The sequence below is a fragment of the Salmo trutta genome, chromosome 29 (genome assembly GCF_901001165.1).
Source record: "Salmo trutta chromosome 29, fSalTru1.1, whole genome shotgun sequence".
Taxonomy (NCBI): Eukaryota; Metazoa; Chordata; class Actinopteri; order Salmoniformes; family Salmonidae; genus Salmo; species Salmo trutta.
In genome coordinates this window covers 20019595-20035173 of record NC_042985.1, presented here as the reverse complement: position 1 = coordinate 20035173, position 15579 = coordinate 20019595, and the positions used below count along the sequence as shown (strand labels likewise).

The 15579-nt window shown below is 44.5% G+C and overlaps 1 protein-coding gene across 2 annotated transcripts in view; it reads left to right on the top strand.

Moving 5' to 3' along the window:
* Positions 1-13473, top strand: part of LOC115167085 (ras-related protein R-Ras2) — a 50542-nt gene extending 37069 nt beyond the window's left edge. Inside the window, exons 2-6 of one of the 2 annotated variants that reach the window (XM_029721164.1) lie at positions 1834-1921; positions 2110-2212; positions 6388-6496; positions 7919-7960; positions 11253-13473. In XM_029721164.1, the coding sequence (XP_029577024.1) occupies positions 1834-1921; positions 2110-2212; positions 6388-6496; positions 7919-7960; positions 11253-11399 (489 nt within the window). In that variant the 3' untranslated portion in view covers positions 11400-13473. Of the gene's footprint in view, positions 1-1833; positions 1922-2109; positions 2213-6387; positions 6497-7918; positions 8038-11252 lie in introns of both variants that reach the window. The other variant, XM_029721163.1, reaches the window with a different exon arrangement.
* The last annotated feature ends 2106 nt before the right edge of the window (positions 13474-15579 follow it).

The window sequence follows — 15579 nt, the reverse complement described above, 5'->3', positions numbered from 1 at the left end:
AGGGAGAGGCATGGGGAGAGAGGCATGGGGAGAGAGGGAGATGCATGGGGAGAGAGGGAGAGGCATGGGGAGAGAAGGAGAGGCATGGGGAGAGAGGGAGAGGCATGGGGAGAGAGGCATGGGGAGAGAGGGAGAGGCATGGGGAGAGAAGGAGAGGCATGGGGAGAGAGGCATGGGCAGAAAGGGAGAGGCATGGGGAGAGAGGGAGAGGCATGGGGAGAGAGGGAGAGAGGGAGCGGCATGGGGAGAGAAGGAGAGGCATGGGGAGAGAGGCATGGGCAGAAAGGGAGAGGCATGGGGAGAGAGGGAGAGGCATGGGGAGAGAGGCATGGGGAGAGAGGGAGATGCATGGGGAGAGAGGGAGAGAGGGAGCGGCATGGGGAGAGAAGGAGAGGCATGGGGAGAGAGTTATGGGCAGAAAGGGAGAGGCATGGGGAGAGAGGGAGAGGCATGGGGAGAGAGGCATGGGGAGAGACGGAGATGCATGGGGAGAGAGGGAGAGGCATGGGGAGAGAGGCATAGGGAGAGGCATGGGGAGAGAGGGAGAGGCATGGGGAGAGAGGGAGAGGCAAGGGGAGAGAGGCATGGGGAGAAAGGGAGAGGCATGGGGAGAGAGAAGGAACGAGGTCAGGTGAGGGAGAGACAGATAGTATGGGAAGGGGCGCGCTTATATGTGCAACAGAGAAATATGGAGAGAAAAGGGAATTTGTATGAAATAATGCAAGTGTGAGAGAGTTGGAGAGTGTGTGGAGTAGGTAGTAAGAAAGAGGGGTATATTGAGGGAGAGAAGGCAGTATATTTCCATCTGCGTCGGTGGATTAACTGAAAAAGACAATGCATATTTTAACAGTCAAACAGGTGGCCATGAATCAATACACATACACTGATTTAATCCACTACCAGATTAGATCCACTCCTGCACAATCATTTGTTTAAAAGGAAAATGGAAAGATGATTCATGCATTGAAACACACTTAGACTGTTTTATTCATGGTAACCTAGCGGTTAAGACTGTTGGGCCAGTAACCGAAAGGTCTGTCGTTCGAATCCCTGAGCCGACTAGGTGAAAAATCTGTTGATGTGCCCTTGAGCAAGGCGCTTAACCCTAATTGCTCCTGTAAGTTTCTCTAGATAAGAGCGTCTGCTAAATGACTCGAATGTAAATGGGTTTTTTTTACCTGTAGTGACATAATGTTATGCTCAGCGGTGAGTCCACCCCTCCTGTCCACATGGAGCCAGTGCACTGTGTTCCACTCTGATATAGGACATGCTTTGTATGTCGTTCTCAGCTGTCACTTAACTAGTCCCACAGGAGAGGCCTACAAAACATGCAGAGAAAATGTAATAAAATGCACAGCTTCAAGCCCCGTCTCTACCTACTCAGAGCATCCTGCTCACATTGGAGACAGACAGGCAGTCCCAGTCACTGCTTCATTACCAGCCTCTGGAAGATGGCTAATTAGTGTCATTGTTGGAATAGTGGCGACAGAACTGCCAGTAACATTACCAGTGTTTTGGTCATGAACACTCCAGATGACCTCGTTTTCCTGTCGCCCTCAGAAACAGTGGAGTGGTTATGTTATGTGAGTCCGTATTTACCCTGGCTTTCACAACACACGGGTCAGGATTATGTGTTTACCTCCTGCATGCTGCATAGTAGTGTCGAGGTCAACGAGTTACTCAACAACACAAGTGGATGGAGTGTTTACTCTCTAGAAGACTGAGCCAAAGCCGGATGTTTATCTCAATGCCTTCTCTGCTGTATGTCCCCTCAGTCCTTACTGTACACCATGTTCACTCTCCCTCTTTCTCTCTCCCTCTTTCTCTCTCCAGTCCTACTTTGTCACTGACTATGATCCCACGATTGAAGACTCGTATACGAAGCAGTGTGTCATTGACGAGAGGGCGGCCCGGCTTGACAGTAAGTATAGACCCTCAGCCTGTAAACAAACAGGAGAAATCTGACCACAACATAATGTTCATTGAGAAATTCCAGCCTTCACAGGAGATTACTGTTCTTATTGGAGGGTTTAGTTTTGTACAGCACCTTTTTCAGGAGAGGTGCTACTGTGTGTGTGTGTCTAACGTGTCTGTCCCTGTGTTTGTTAGTCCTGGACACGGCCGGACAGGAAGAGTTTGGAGCCATGAGAGAACAATACATGAGGACAGGGGAGGGCTTCCTGCTTGTCTTCTCAGTCACTGACAGAGGAAGGTGAGTGACAACCCAGTCACGTGTCGCCCCCACGCTGCCTCTCTATCTGTCTGTGCCTCTCTCTGTCTGCACCAATCTCTGTTTGCGCTTTTCTCTCTCTCACTCTCTCTCTGCGCGTCTCTCTATCTGTGCCTATCTTGGTCTGCGCTTCTCTCTCTATCTTTTTTCTCCCTCTGTCTGCCTGCTTCTCTCTCTCCTCTCATGCTAAACACATACATCTCTCTCACTCACGCTCTCTTGTTCTCCCACACTTCCGTTCTCGCCAACCTGTGTTGTCATTCTCTTTTTTTCTCCTCTTCTTCCTCTCTCATATACCTCTCTTTCAACATCCACCTCTTTACAAAGGCTGGTTTTTTGTGTAAAAACCCTGCATTAAATCACCTGCATAAGAATGAATGCATCCCCTCTATATGTGCTGTCCTGTAGTGCTGTGGTGGGCAGTCTTTGGGCCCTTGTCACCCCTCTGGTCCCTGTACAGCAATGTGATGGTGACGTGTCTCAACCCACCCCAGAGTCCCCTCTCTCCCTGTGTGTATGCTGTAAACAGTCTTTCCTTCCTCCGTTTACGTGAGTCAAGGCTCTCCAGATTTACTATGTGCTCGTTAAGCTGCCCGCCGGCGGCCATTCACTAGAATGCACTCCTGGGTTTGTGGTTACATTCTGTTTCCCTTTCTCTCTGGGGGATATTTTTATGTATGCTGTTTGGTTCAAACAGTTAGCATGATATTTGTATTACACTAAAAGCCTTTCAAGTCAACGGGGAGCAAAGCTCTGGTTAAAGGGACAGACCTGCTTAGGGCTACCCCTCCCTGGTCAATGGAAAGCAGGCAAGCCTGTACTGAGGCTGCTCACAAGTTCACCAAGGCTTTACTGCAATGCTCATGGAAACATTTCTGGAACATTGAGGCATGCAGTACCACAGGAGTTCATTGACTTCTCTGTCTGCTCTGGAGTACCCTTCACCCTTCACCCTTCACCCACCCTGTCTGATTCACAAATGATGGCGCCGACTCACTTAGAGTTCTTAGGAAACTATGCAGTATTTTGTCTTTTTTATGTATTATTTCTCACATTGTTACCCCAGGAAATCTTAAGTCTTACTACATACAGCCGATACGTCAACTTACCAACATTACGACCAGGAATACGACCACCACCCAGGACAATGGATCTAATTCCAGTAGTCGACCCAAAACAACGGCGCCGCAGAAGGGGCAGACAAAGTTTTCATCTAGTCAGACTTCGTAGACGTGCACATCGCCCACCGCTCCTGAGTATACTACTCGCCAATGTCCAGTCTCTTGACAACAAGGTAGACGAAATTCAAGCAAGGGTTGCCTTCCAGAGAGACGTCAGAGATTGTAACATTCCCTGTTTCACGGAAACATGGCTCTCTCTGCATATGTTATGGGAATCGGTTCAGCCACTGGGCTTCTCCATGCATCACACCGACAGAGATAAACCCCTGACTGGGAAGAGGAAGGGCGGGGGTGTATGCTTCATGATTAATGTCTCATGGTGTAATCATAAGAACATACAGGAACTCAAGTCATTCTGCTCACCCGACCTAGAATTCCTTACAATCAATTGCAGGCCATTTTACCAACTAAGAGAATTCTCGTCAGTTATAGTCACAGCTGTGTACATTCCCCCTCAAGCAGACACCAAGACGGCCACCAAGGAACTTCACTGGACTATATGCAAACTGGAAACCATATATCCTGAGGCTGCATTTATTGTAGCTGGGGATTTTAACAAAGCAAATTTGAGAACAAGGCTACCTAAATTTTACCAGCATATTGATTGCACTACACGCATGGGCAAGACCCTCGACCACTGCTACTCTAACTTCCGTGATGCATACAAAGACCTCCCCCGCCCTCCCTTCGGCAAATCCAACCACGATGCCATCTTGCTCCTACCGTCCTATAGGCAGAAGCTCAAACAGGATGTACCAGTGACTAGAACCATTCAATGCTGGTCCGACCAATCAGAAGCCACGCTTCAAGATTGTTTCGATCACACGGACTGGAATATGTTCCGGTCAGCCTCAGAGAACAACATCGACCTATACGCTGACTCGGTGAGTGCGTTTATAAAGAAGTGCATTGGAGATGTTGTACCTGCTGTGACTATTAAAACCTACCATAACCAGAAACCGTGGATGCATTCGCACACAACTGAAAGCGCGATCCACCACATTTAACCATGGAAAGAGGTCTGGGAATATGACTGAATATAAACAGTGTAGTTATTCCCTCTGCAAGGCAATCAAACAAGCGAAATGCCAGTACAGGGACAAGGTGGAGTCGCAATTCAACGGCTCAGACACGAGACGTATGTGGCAGGGTCTACAGGAAATCACAGACTACAAAAAGAAAACCAGCCACGTCACGGACACCGATGTCACGCTTCCAGACAAACTAAACACCTTCTTTGCCCGCTTTGGGGATAATACAGTGCCACCGTTGTCGTCCGCTAACAAGGACTGTGCCCCCCTTCTTCTCCATGGCTGACGTGAGTAAAACATTTAAACGTGTTAACCCTCGCAGGGCTGCTCGCCCAGACGGCATCCCTAGCCTCGTCCTCAGAGCATGCGTAGACCAGCTGGCTGGTGTGTTTATGGACATATTCAATCGCTCCCTATTCCAGTCTGTTGTCCCCACATGCTTCAAGATGGCTACCATTGTTCCTGTACCAAAGAAGGCAAAGATAACTGAACTAAATGACTACCGCCCCGTAGCACTCACTTCTGTCATCATGAAGTGCTTTGAGAGACCTAGTAAAGGATCATATCACCTCCACATTACCGGCCGCTCTAGACCCACTTCAGTTTGCATACTGCCCCAACAGGTCCACAGATGATGCAATCGACATCACACTGCACACTGCCCTATCCCATCTGGACAAAGGGAATACCTATGTAAGAATGCTGTTCATTGACTACAGCTCAGCATTCAACACCATAATACCCTCCAAGCTCATCATCAAGCTGGAGGCCCTGGGTCTCAACACTGCCCTGTGCAATTGGGTCCTGGACTTTGATGGGCTGACCCCAGGTGGTGAAGGTAGGAAACAACATCTCCATTTCGCTAACCCTCAACACTGGGGCCCCACAAGGGTGCGTGCTCAGCCCCCTCCTGTACTCCCTGTTCACCCACGACTGCGTGGCCATGCACCCCTCCAACTCAATCATCAAGTTTGCAGACGACACAACAGTAGTGGGCTTGATTACCAACAACGACGAGACAGCCTACAGGGAGGAGGTGGTGTCAGGAAACAACCTCTCAGTCAACGTCAACAAAACAAAGGAGATGATTGTGGCTTCAGGAAACAGCAGAGGGAGCACCCCCCTATCCACATCGACGGGACAGCAGTGGAGAAGGTGGAAGGTTTTAAATTCCTAGGCGTACACATCACAGACAAACTGAGATGGTCCACCCACACATACAGTGTCGTGAAGAAGGCACAACAGTGCCTCTTCAACCTCAGGAGGCTGAAGAAACTTGAGGTCAGTACAGGTGCATCAAAGCTGGGACCGAGAGACTCAAAAACAGCTTCTATCTCAAGGCCATCAGACTGTTAAACAGCAATCACTAAATCAGAGAGGCTGCTGCCTACTTTGAGACCCAATCACTGGCCACTATAATAAATGGATCACTAGTCACTTTATACAATTCCACTCTCAATAATGCCACTCTAAATAATGTTTACATATCTTACATTACTCATACCACATGTGTATACTGTATTTATACCATCTATCGCTCCTTGCCTATGCCGCTCGGCCATCGCTCATCCATATACTTATATGTACATATTCTCATTCACCCCTTTAGATTTGTGTGTATTAGGTTGTTGTTGGGGAATAGTTAGATTACTTGTTAGATATTACTGCACTGTCGGAACTAGAAGCGCAAGCATTTCGCTACACTCGCATTAACATCTGCTAACCATGTGTATGTGACAAATAAGATTTTATTTGATTTTGATAGAGACGCCAATCCCATCTGCCTGGGTGCCGTGGGGGAAGGGAGGGCAGGGGGTTCATTTTTGTGGCTGTGAGACAACATTCCTGGGAGGTCCACAGAGGCACCAGCTTTATCTTAGCTTTATCTTTATGTCTGAGCTTTACTGGGGGCATCGAGTGATGTTGTGTGCTTTATGTTTCACAGCTTTGAAGAAATCTACAAATTTCAAAGACAGATCCTCAGAGTCAAAGACCGGGATGAATTTCCCATGATCCTTGTAGGCAATAAAGCAGACCTGGAGCTTCAGAGACAGGTGAGTAGCAGTCCTCCTAATGGCCCAGAGGCCTACAGCTCAAATACACATACATGTTAGGGTGATGTGAGGAAAGTAAATATAAAGCAACAATCTTTAAAAATGTGTAATTTCTTATTTATATTTTTAAATGTGAAAATGGATAGTGGTGGCGGGAGCTATTTGGGTAGACAAAGAGGGAGTGAGAAAAAGAGAGAAAGAAAATATGACCAACAAAAACATTGTGGGACAGAGGAAAAGAGGAGGGAGGGAGGAGGGTATGAAAAGGAGAGGGCTCATTCTGTGGCCTTTATTGGCATTCAGCTGCAGTTCACTTTCCCACATGATTCCACACTGTCATCTGCTGGAATAAAACACATTCTCTCATCTGATCAAATGTAAATGCATTTATCACATCAATTACTGTTATAATTATTTTTATTAGCTGAATATAATGTGGGGCCTCTGTTAGAATTGATAACTCAATATGATTCATCCAAATTAATTAGTCTAAATGTGGGATTTAACAAATTGGTTGAGGAGTATGATTCAATTCTACCCATTACAGGCAACTCAATGGGTTCAGCTGTTTTAGGACAGTAGAATATATGATTTTGCAATGAGGTCTGGGCCCGTATCCACAAAGTGTCTTAGAGTAGGAGTGCTAATCTAGGATCTGTCCATAAAATCTTATTTATTATGAACTAAAAGGCAAAACGGATCCTAGATCTGCACTCCTACACAGAGACACTTTGTGTATACGGGCCCTGGTCTCTAATCTTGTCGTAATAGTTTAAGATGGACAGGAAGCAACAGTATTCTAGCTAAGCACATAGAAATCAGGTGCTATTTGAATGTAAAATGTAATGTGATACATTTGCTGTATTGTTTACATATTTCTTAATGACCCACACTAAGCTATGCTGGGGCGGCAGCACTGGGGCGGCAGCGTAGCCAAGTGGTTAGAGTGTTGGACTAGCAACTGAAAGGTTACACGTTCAAATCCCTGAGCTGACAAGGTACAAATCTGTCTTTCTCCCCCTGAACAAGGCAGTTAACCCACTGTTCCTAGGCCGTCATTGAAAATAAGAATTTGTTCTTAACTGACTTGCCTAGTTAAATAAAGACTCAATTAAAAAAATTAACTCTTGGATGTGAACCCTCTGACCCATGTGTTTCTCAACCTCACCAGCAGATGTCACTAGTTTCCTGATTCTTGTGCTTTATCAATGGTCATGTGTTACAGGGTGGTTCTTGCTCTCTCTGCGACTGTGTGATAAAATGTATGGGTGCTTTTGTTTTGCATCGCCTGGTGGGCAGAGTTTGATCATTTGAAACCGTTCAATTGGTCCTAAAGTGAAATCTTCACCCAGCTAGGGCACAGGGTGATGCAAAAGAGCACTTGCTATTTATCTAAGATCTATCCCTGTTTCATCCCTTCAGGTGACCCAGGAGGAGGGCCAGCAGCTGGCCAGACAACTCAAGGTGACGTATATGGAGGCCTCAGCCAAAATCCGTATGAATGTAGACCAGGCTTTCCACGAGCTGGTTAGAGTAATCAGGTGGGTGGATTCATTACTGACTGTAGAGTTGGTTAGAGTAATCAGGTGGGTGGATTCATTACTGACTGTAGAGTTGGTTAGAGTAATCAGGTGGGTGGATTCATTACTGACTGTAGAGTTGGTTAGAGTAGTCAGGTGGGTGGATTCATTACTGACTGTAGAGTTGGTTAGAGTAGTCAGGTGGGTGGATTCATTACTGACTGTAGAGTTGGTTAGAGTAGTCAGGTGGGTGGATTCATTACTGACTGTAGAGTTGGTTAGAGTAATCAGGTGGGTGGATTCATTACTGACTGTAGAGTTGGTTAGAGTAATCAGGTGGGTGGATTCATTACTGACTGTAGAGTTGGTTAGAGTAATCAGGTGGGTGGATTCATTACTGACTGTAGAGTTGGTTAGAGTAATCAGGTGGGTGGATTCATTACTGACTGTAGAGTTGGTTAGAGTAGTCAGGTGGGTGGATTCATTACTGACTGTAGAGTTGGTTAGAGTAATCAGGTGGGTGGATTCATTACTGACTGTAGAGTTGGTTAGAGTAGTCAGGTGGGTGGATTCATTACTGACTGTAGAGTTGGTTAGAGTAGTCAGGTGGGTGGATTCATTACTGACTGTAGAGTTGGTTAGAGTAATCAGGTGGGTGGATTCATTACTGACTGTAAAGTTGGTTAGAGTAATCAGGTGGGTGGATTCATTACTGACTGTAGAGTTGGTTAGAGTAATCAGGTGGGTGGATTCATTACTGACTGTAGAGTTGGTTAGAGTAATCAGGTGGGTGGATTCATTACTGACTGTAGAGTTGGTTAGAGTAGTCAGATGGGTGGATTCATTACTGACTGTAGAGTTGGTTAGAGTAATCAGGTGGGTGGATTCATTACTGACTTTAGAGTTGGTTAGAGTAATCAGGTGGGTGGATTCATTACTGACTGTAGAGTTGGTTAGAGTAATCAGGTGGGTGGATTCATTACTGACTGTAGAGTTGGTTAGAGTAATTAAGTGGGTGGATTCATTACTGACTGTAGAGTTGGTTAGAGTAATCAGGTGGGTGGATTCATTACTGACTGTAGAGTTGGTTAGAGTAATCAGGTGGGTGTATTCATTACTGACTTTAGAGTTGGTTAGAGTAATCAGGTGGGTGGATTCATTACTGACTGCAGAGTTGGTTAGAGTAATCAGGTGGGTGGATTCATTACTGACTGTAGAGTTGGTTAGAGTAATTAAGTGGGTGGATTCATTACTGACTGTAGAGTTGGTTAGAGTAATCAGGTGGGTGGATTCATTACTGACTGTAGAGTTGGTTAGAGTAGTCAGGTGGGTGGATTCATTACTGACTGTAGAGTTGGTTAGAGTAATCAGGTGGGTGGATTCATTACTGACTGTAGAGTTGGTTAGAGTAATCAGGTGGGTGGATTCATTACTGACTGTAGAGTTGGTTAGAGTAATCAGGTGGGTGGATTCATTACTGACTGTAGAGTTGGTTAGAGTAATCAGGTGGGTGGATTCATTACTGACTGTAGAGTTGGTTAGAGTAATCAGGTGGGTGGATTCATTACTGACTGTAGAGTTGGTTAGAGTAATCAGGTGGGTGGATTCATTACTGACTGTAGAGTTGGTTAGAGTAATCAGGTGGGTGGATTCATTACTGACTGTAGAGTTGGTTAGAGTAGTCAGGTGGGTGGATTCATTACTGACTGTAGAGTTGGTTAGAGTAGTCAGGTGGGTGGATTCATTACTGACTGTAGAGTTGGTTAGAGTAATGAGGTGGGTGGATTCATTACTGACTGTAGAGTTGGTTAGAGTAATCAGGTGGGTGGATTCATTACTGACTGTAGAGTTGGTTAGAGTAGTCAGGTGGGTGGATTCATTACTGACTGTAGAGTTGGTTAGAGTAATCAGGTGGGTGGCACCACAACCCCACTATACCTCCCTGAATACAGTGGCAATGGGTTGAGGGAAAGAAGTAGTTCCAACTTTTGTTCCTTCACTGGCACTAGTCTGTCTTTCTCAAGTACATTTGAAAGGTGCTTTATGCAATACTTCCACATGGGATGTCACTAAGGGCACTTTCACATATCCCCTTATGATCTGGACCCTGGACCATGTGGTACCCTGATCTGAGCTATAAAGCTGTAATGGCACAAGGCGAGACCCAGATGCAGACACGGGAGGCAGATGGTTTGAGTCTTTGATATTTATTAATAATCCAAAAGGAGAAGGCAAGAGAATGGTCGTGGACAGGCAAAAGGTCAAAACCAGTTCAGAGTCCAGGAGGTACAGAGTGGCAGGCAGGCTCGAGGTCAGGGCAGGCAGAATGGTCAGGCAGGTGGGTACAGAGTCCAGAAAACAGGCAGGAGGATTAGCAAAAAGAGAATAGAAGCAGGAGTACGGGAAAACATGCTGGTTGACTTGAAAGACATACAAGACGAACTGGCACAGAGAGACAGGAAACACAGGGATAAATACACCAGGGAAAATAAGCGACACCTGGAAGGGGTGGAGACAATCACAAGGACAGGTGCAACAGATCAGGGTGTGACAAAAGCGTGTTTAAACATAAACGAACCCTAGCTGAAACGAATCCTGGTCCTGCGTGAGTAGCGGGTTCAAGATCTAGGACTAGAGTACCAAGTATTGACGTGGCAGTGCGAGACGCGTGGAACTTTTTTGCCCATGTGAACAAGCTAGCTTGCTAACGTCATGTACAACAGTGGTTCCCAACCCTGGTCCTCCAGTACCCCCAATATTACACAGTTTCATTGTAGCCCTGGACAAACACACCTCATTCAACTCATTGAGGGCTTGATGATTAGTTAACAAGTTAAATCAGGTGTGCTTTCCAGGGTTACAATAAACATGTGTACTGTTGGGGGTACTGGAGGACCAGGGTTGGAAAACAATGATGTAGAATGTGTGTCTTGCTAATTGCACCCTGAAACTGTTATTTTCAGGTCTTGTGAAATCAAAATGTATTCTGTGGAATTCTCACAAACGCTCCAGAAAACTGAACCAGGGTACTGAATTTCATATGTGAGAATGCCCTAATGTCAATGATATATCTGTAGAAGTAAAGGAATGCCATTTCTATGAAGACAACTACAGGATGTGATCTCATCTACAGTCAAAGCCAGAACAAAACCATTGTTGCTTGAATGAGTCAGATTATTTTGTTAGAATCCTATCTCTGCTTACTCATAACGTAATAATGCACTTTCTCCTCACAGGAAATTCCAGGAACAGGAATGCCCGCCCTCGCCAGAACCCACGCGGAAAGAAAAGGACAAGAGTGGCTGCCATTGTGTGATCGTCTGAGTGGGCCTTATCACTGTCAGTCACCCAGCTGCTGTCACCAGTCCCCGCCTCCTGCCTGACATGACATCCTGTATGGATGACTGAGCGCTGCCTTCTCCACGTGCATGACTTCAACAGAGGTTCCTGTGGTAGCTACCAGGAACTGCTGCCCCCCCCCTCGCCCCCAGACTTCACTTCTAGAAGAAACTGACAACGCCAAATGTTAAACTCCTCTTGACCTTCAACAATAATCAAATTCATATGAGAAAGTCCTAACACTAAACATTGCCTCTTAAATCAGCTAAACAATATCATTTTTTGTATTCTGAAGGACTTTTTCTTGCCTTGCAGTGACATTTGTACTTTTTGGCGAGATTGAATGAGATATATATATATGCAGAATGTCAATGAGAGGTTTTAGTTACCAGTTTCTCATGAGAATAGAGAGATGATCTTATGAAGCTTTGTGTATGTCATGCCATATCCGTTTTTACTTCCATGTGCTAATCCGCTACTGTACATAAGTGAAATTTGTTGTGATTTTGAAAGCGCATTTCTAATGACTTATTAAATCGCCACAGTACAGCGTGTAAGGTTGATGAGTTTGGTTTGACTTCTATGAACATAACATGTATACAAGTATGTACTCTGTACAGTATAAACCTAGATAGCCCTAAAGTTATTATGACAACATAACTTTCCAGCGTGGTCAGCGGATCCATTTCTATGTCTATGGATTCTGCACTCATCTCACTGGCCAAATATGGAATGTTTACTGTATTTGCATTGTAAGGGTCATTGACTTTAGGCTTCTAATAACATGATATCAAACCTGTTTTATTTATTTAGTTGTACAACTCTTCTCTGACTCTTACCTGTTGTTGTTGACTATCTCAGAGTCAGGTTGGCCTAATCAGAATTAAACATTTTAAACTCTTTATATTTTTAATCTTTGACAAGCAGTGCAGAAGAGACCATGGGTAGTATTTATGTACCTCACTGATAATGATGATGTTAATAGCAGACCAGTTTCAGAAATGCTCCTCTCTGACATATCTTTTAAAATCAATCCCTTTCAGTTTGAACATTGATTTTTGTACCATCTATTTGGCTCTCTTTTGGAACGTAGTTATTACTTAAAGTAGACCGAGGTATTGAGCTGTTGAAGCTCACTCATAAACAAACTGTAACTTCATTTCAATGACATGGTTGTTTGTTACACACCGCCTTCAATTATTCTTGGAGATGTGTTCATGTTCTCTCCAAGGTTATTGATGTGACTCTGGGCCAGGATGGAGCTGTTTCCATGACTCCCACAGTCACATGGAGGTTACATCATTGCCATCATTGACCTCTCACCTTTAAAGTTAACATCAAGACAATTCACACATTCTGTTGTCTTGTCATCCTTTTCAATATGATCTGTATTTCTGCTTAATAGAAACCAATGAACTATTGTAGTGTTGTTATATCATCATGTAATATAAGACAAAAAGAAACATGAAAGTGATTATTTGATGGACTTGATTAAATGTTTTTACTTTATACTTTTATACATTATTTTCTTATCAAACTAGTTGACAAGTATTTTTATATGTTTGTAAGTGAATATGCTCTCACAGCTCAGCTGTGTGTATATGTAAAGAGGAATGTATAATTCCCTTAGCTGGTTTTGAACTGAAGAAGACTGTAGGCCTACATTGGTTCTTGATCAACCTGTGGTCCAGGACCTTTCCTCCTCTTGTGGTTTTGATTTGATTTGATTAGTTCTCATTTGGACAAATCTTCCAAGAGTTCTTGGTGTTGGTGACACATTTTCCTTGACCATTCCCCACTACCTTGCCCAATGCCTATACTGCAAATGTCAACCAATGTGTTGGTTGAGCGCCTCCACTCAGCCCACCTGACCTACTAGCAGGGTGGATTGTGGGTAGGCCGTTCACTCTTCTCTTCACTGTTCTCTAGGTCAAGGTTTGGGTCACAGATTCATGTGTTCTGCTCAATGGTGGAGTCTGTAAGTACCACCTCCTCTCTTTTGGCAAACTTTATGTACAGTACATTCAATTCACATATTTTTTTCTTTTCACGTCCATGCCCCTTGCCCCATGTATAGCTTCTGGTGCTATAATAAAATCTGTCATTCAGCCAACTATATAGAGAATATTCATTTTGTTTTTGTTGTTTTTGAGAAGTCCTGTATTTGGTGAACTTCATATTTTGTTGACCTTGTATTGTGAAGTGAGGTGGAACAATAACAGTTGTGTTGACAGATATTGTTTTGAGATTTTTGCTTTGAGAAAATGGATGTATCAATCAAAGAGGAATAAGATGAGAAGATTCCATTATTTTATACCCACTGAACACCTGTTGTCATAATGAGGATGGACCACTGTCTTCACTAATAACATTCCAACATTAACACCACCTCTGAACTGTCTGTGTGAAGACGTCTGTCTTATTAGCGATGTAACTCATCTGTCTTACAGGAACAAATGTGTTCTTGTATGGAGGGTAAGTGTACCCGTGTGGCTCACCTCTGGCTGATGGTCATGTTATTCCAGTCATATCCATCATCACAGCAGAAATATGGGGTCAGACGCCAGGCAGCACTTCAGTTCTTCACATCTGATTGGCCATCTCCAGACTGTAGAACACAACTCTGGAGTGGAGATAGCAGGACAGGGCCATGGTTGCCATAGCACCCTGCACAAATGTCTCATAAATCAACAGAGGATCACTGTGAGTTTTGGTTTGAAAAGAACCCTTGAAGATAATTCCTACTATTGGCTGTGTGTTCTCAGTGGCCTTGACTCTGAGTCATCTGCATGGTGTTGCTGGGCTGGAAACAATACCGTGTGTAGTGCACTCAAGTCAAGCACAGTCATTTAAATGCTATTACCATTCTACCTGGCTTTGTCAGCAAATAACCGTACAATGTATCATTGACTGCTACGGCTGTTTACTGGAGAAATCCTTACGCGATGTGGTGCATGAGTCTGAATACATAGCCTCTGAACGTCTACTGTGTAGGCTACTGGAAATCAAGATGAGCTGTAGTAGTAAGTCCTTTGACTGGTTCTACATTATCTAAATAATTGTATTGACTGGGGAACAGATGGCTTTGGCAATCCAATCACATTATGCTTGGACTCATTCATTACAGCTGTAGCAATCTACTGTCACTACACAAGTCAGAGACAGTTTTGTCACTGCAGGCCAGGGCTTCTGTACCTAGAAAGACACAGGGGGCACAAATTTGTCACTGCTGGGCCTCTGTACCCCACCACTGTCAAATCATTTCTCAGATATAAGCTCCGGTGATATTTGTGGAGTTAGGTTTGATCTGTAATGGCTCCTAAAAAGTCACGAAGAGGACATTATTTCCATCAACTAGATTTCTGCTGGCAGAAATGAAAGCAAGGCTTTGACCAGGCACCATGGCAGCAGTTGGGCTCACGAGACATTTCCCCCTTAATTCTCAGATAAATAATGCATTAAAGACTGTGTCTGGAGATATGTCTCAGTTGGCTATAGACCTCCAATCAACTGCAGGCTTTTGATCAAAATACACAGAGGGAAGGAAGTGAGACCATACTACAGTATCCTTGTTACTTTGATACAGAGCAGCTATGGATGCACAGAGAGATGGATCCTCCTGATGCATACTACTGTACAGTATACTACATCCACCTAGCTTCTCTCAACCACATTTATACTCCAGTCAGAGGCACACAGGTAATGTACTCAGAGAAGAGGATATACAGGGCTCTGAGGGTGCAATACTGAAGTAGGAAGAGGAGTAGAGATCTCTGACAATGCAGCAATTCTGGGTGAATAACTCCAGTTCTTCTCACCGAAGTATCACGGACATTACAGTCTGTTTTTCCCTCAGGGGTTCCATTGAAGAGATGAACACACAGTGACCTATGCTGCATCTCTCCTACATGGACACACAACTGCTAGCACTGTGCTTATGCACACACATTCATAGGGATCATCGGAAGGTGTGACACTGACAGTTGTGTATGTGCTCAGTGGTGTCCAGCTACTATCTTCTGCAGGGATTATCATCTCCACCACAAATGAAAGGTTAGAGGGTCGGAGCATAACTATACTACAGTTTCTCATTTCAGATTAAGGGAATGGGATACAGAGAAAATAGTAAGTGTTGGGAGGGCACAATTCCCTTACGTGCTGTAATGAATTTTCATTATTCCATCTCTGTTAAAATACCAGGATATTACCATCCTTTCACTGAGA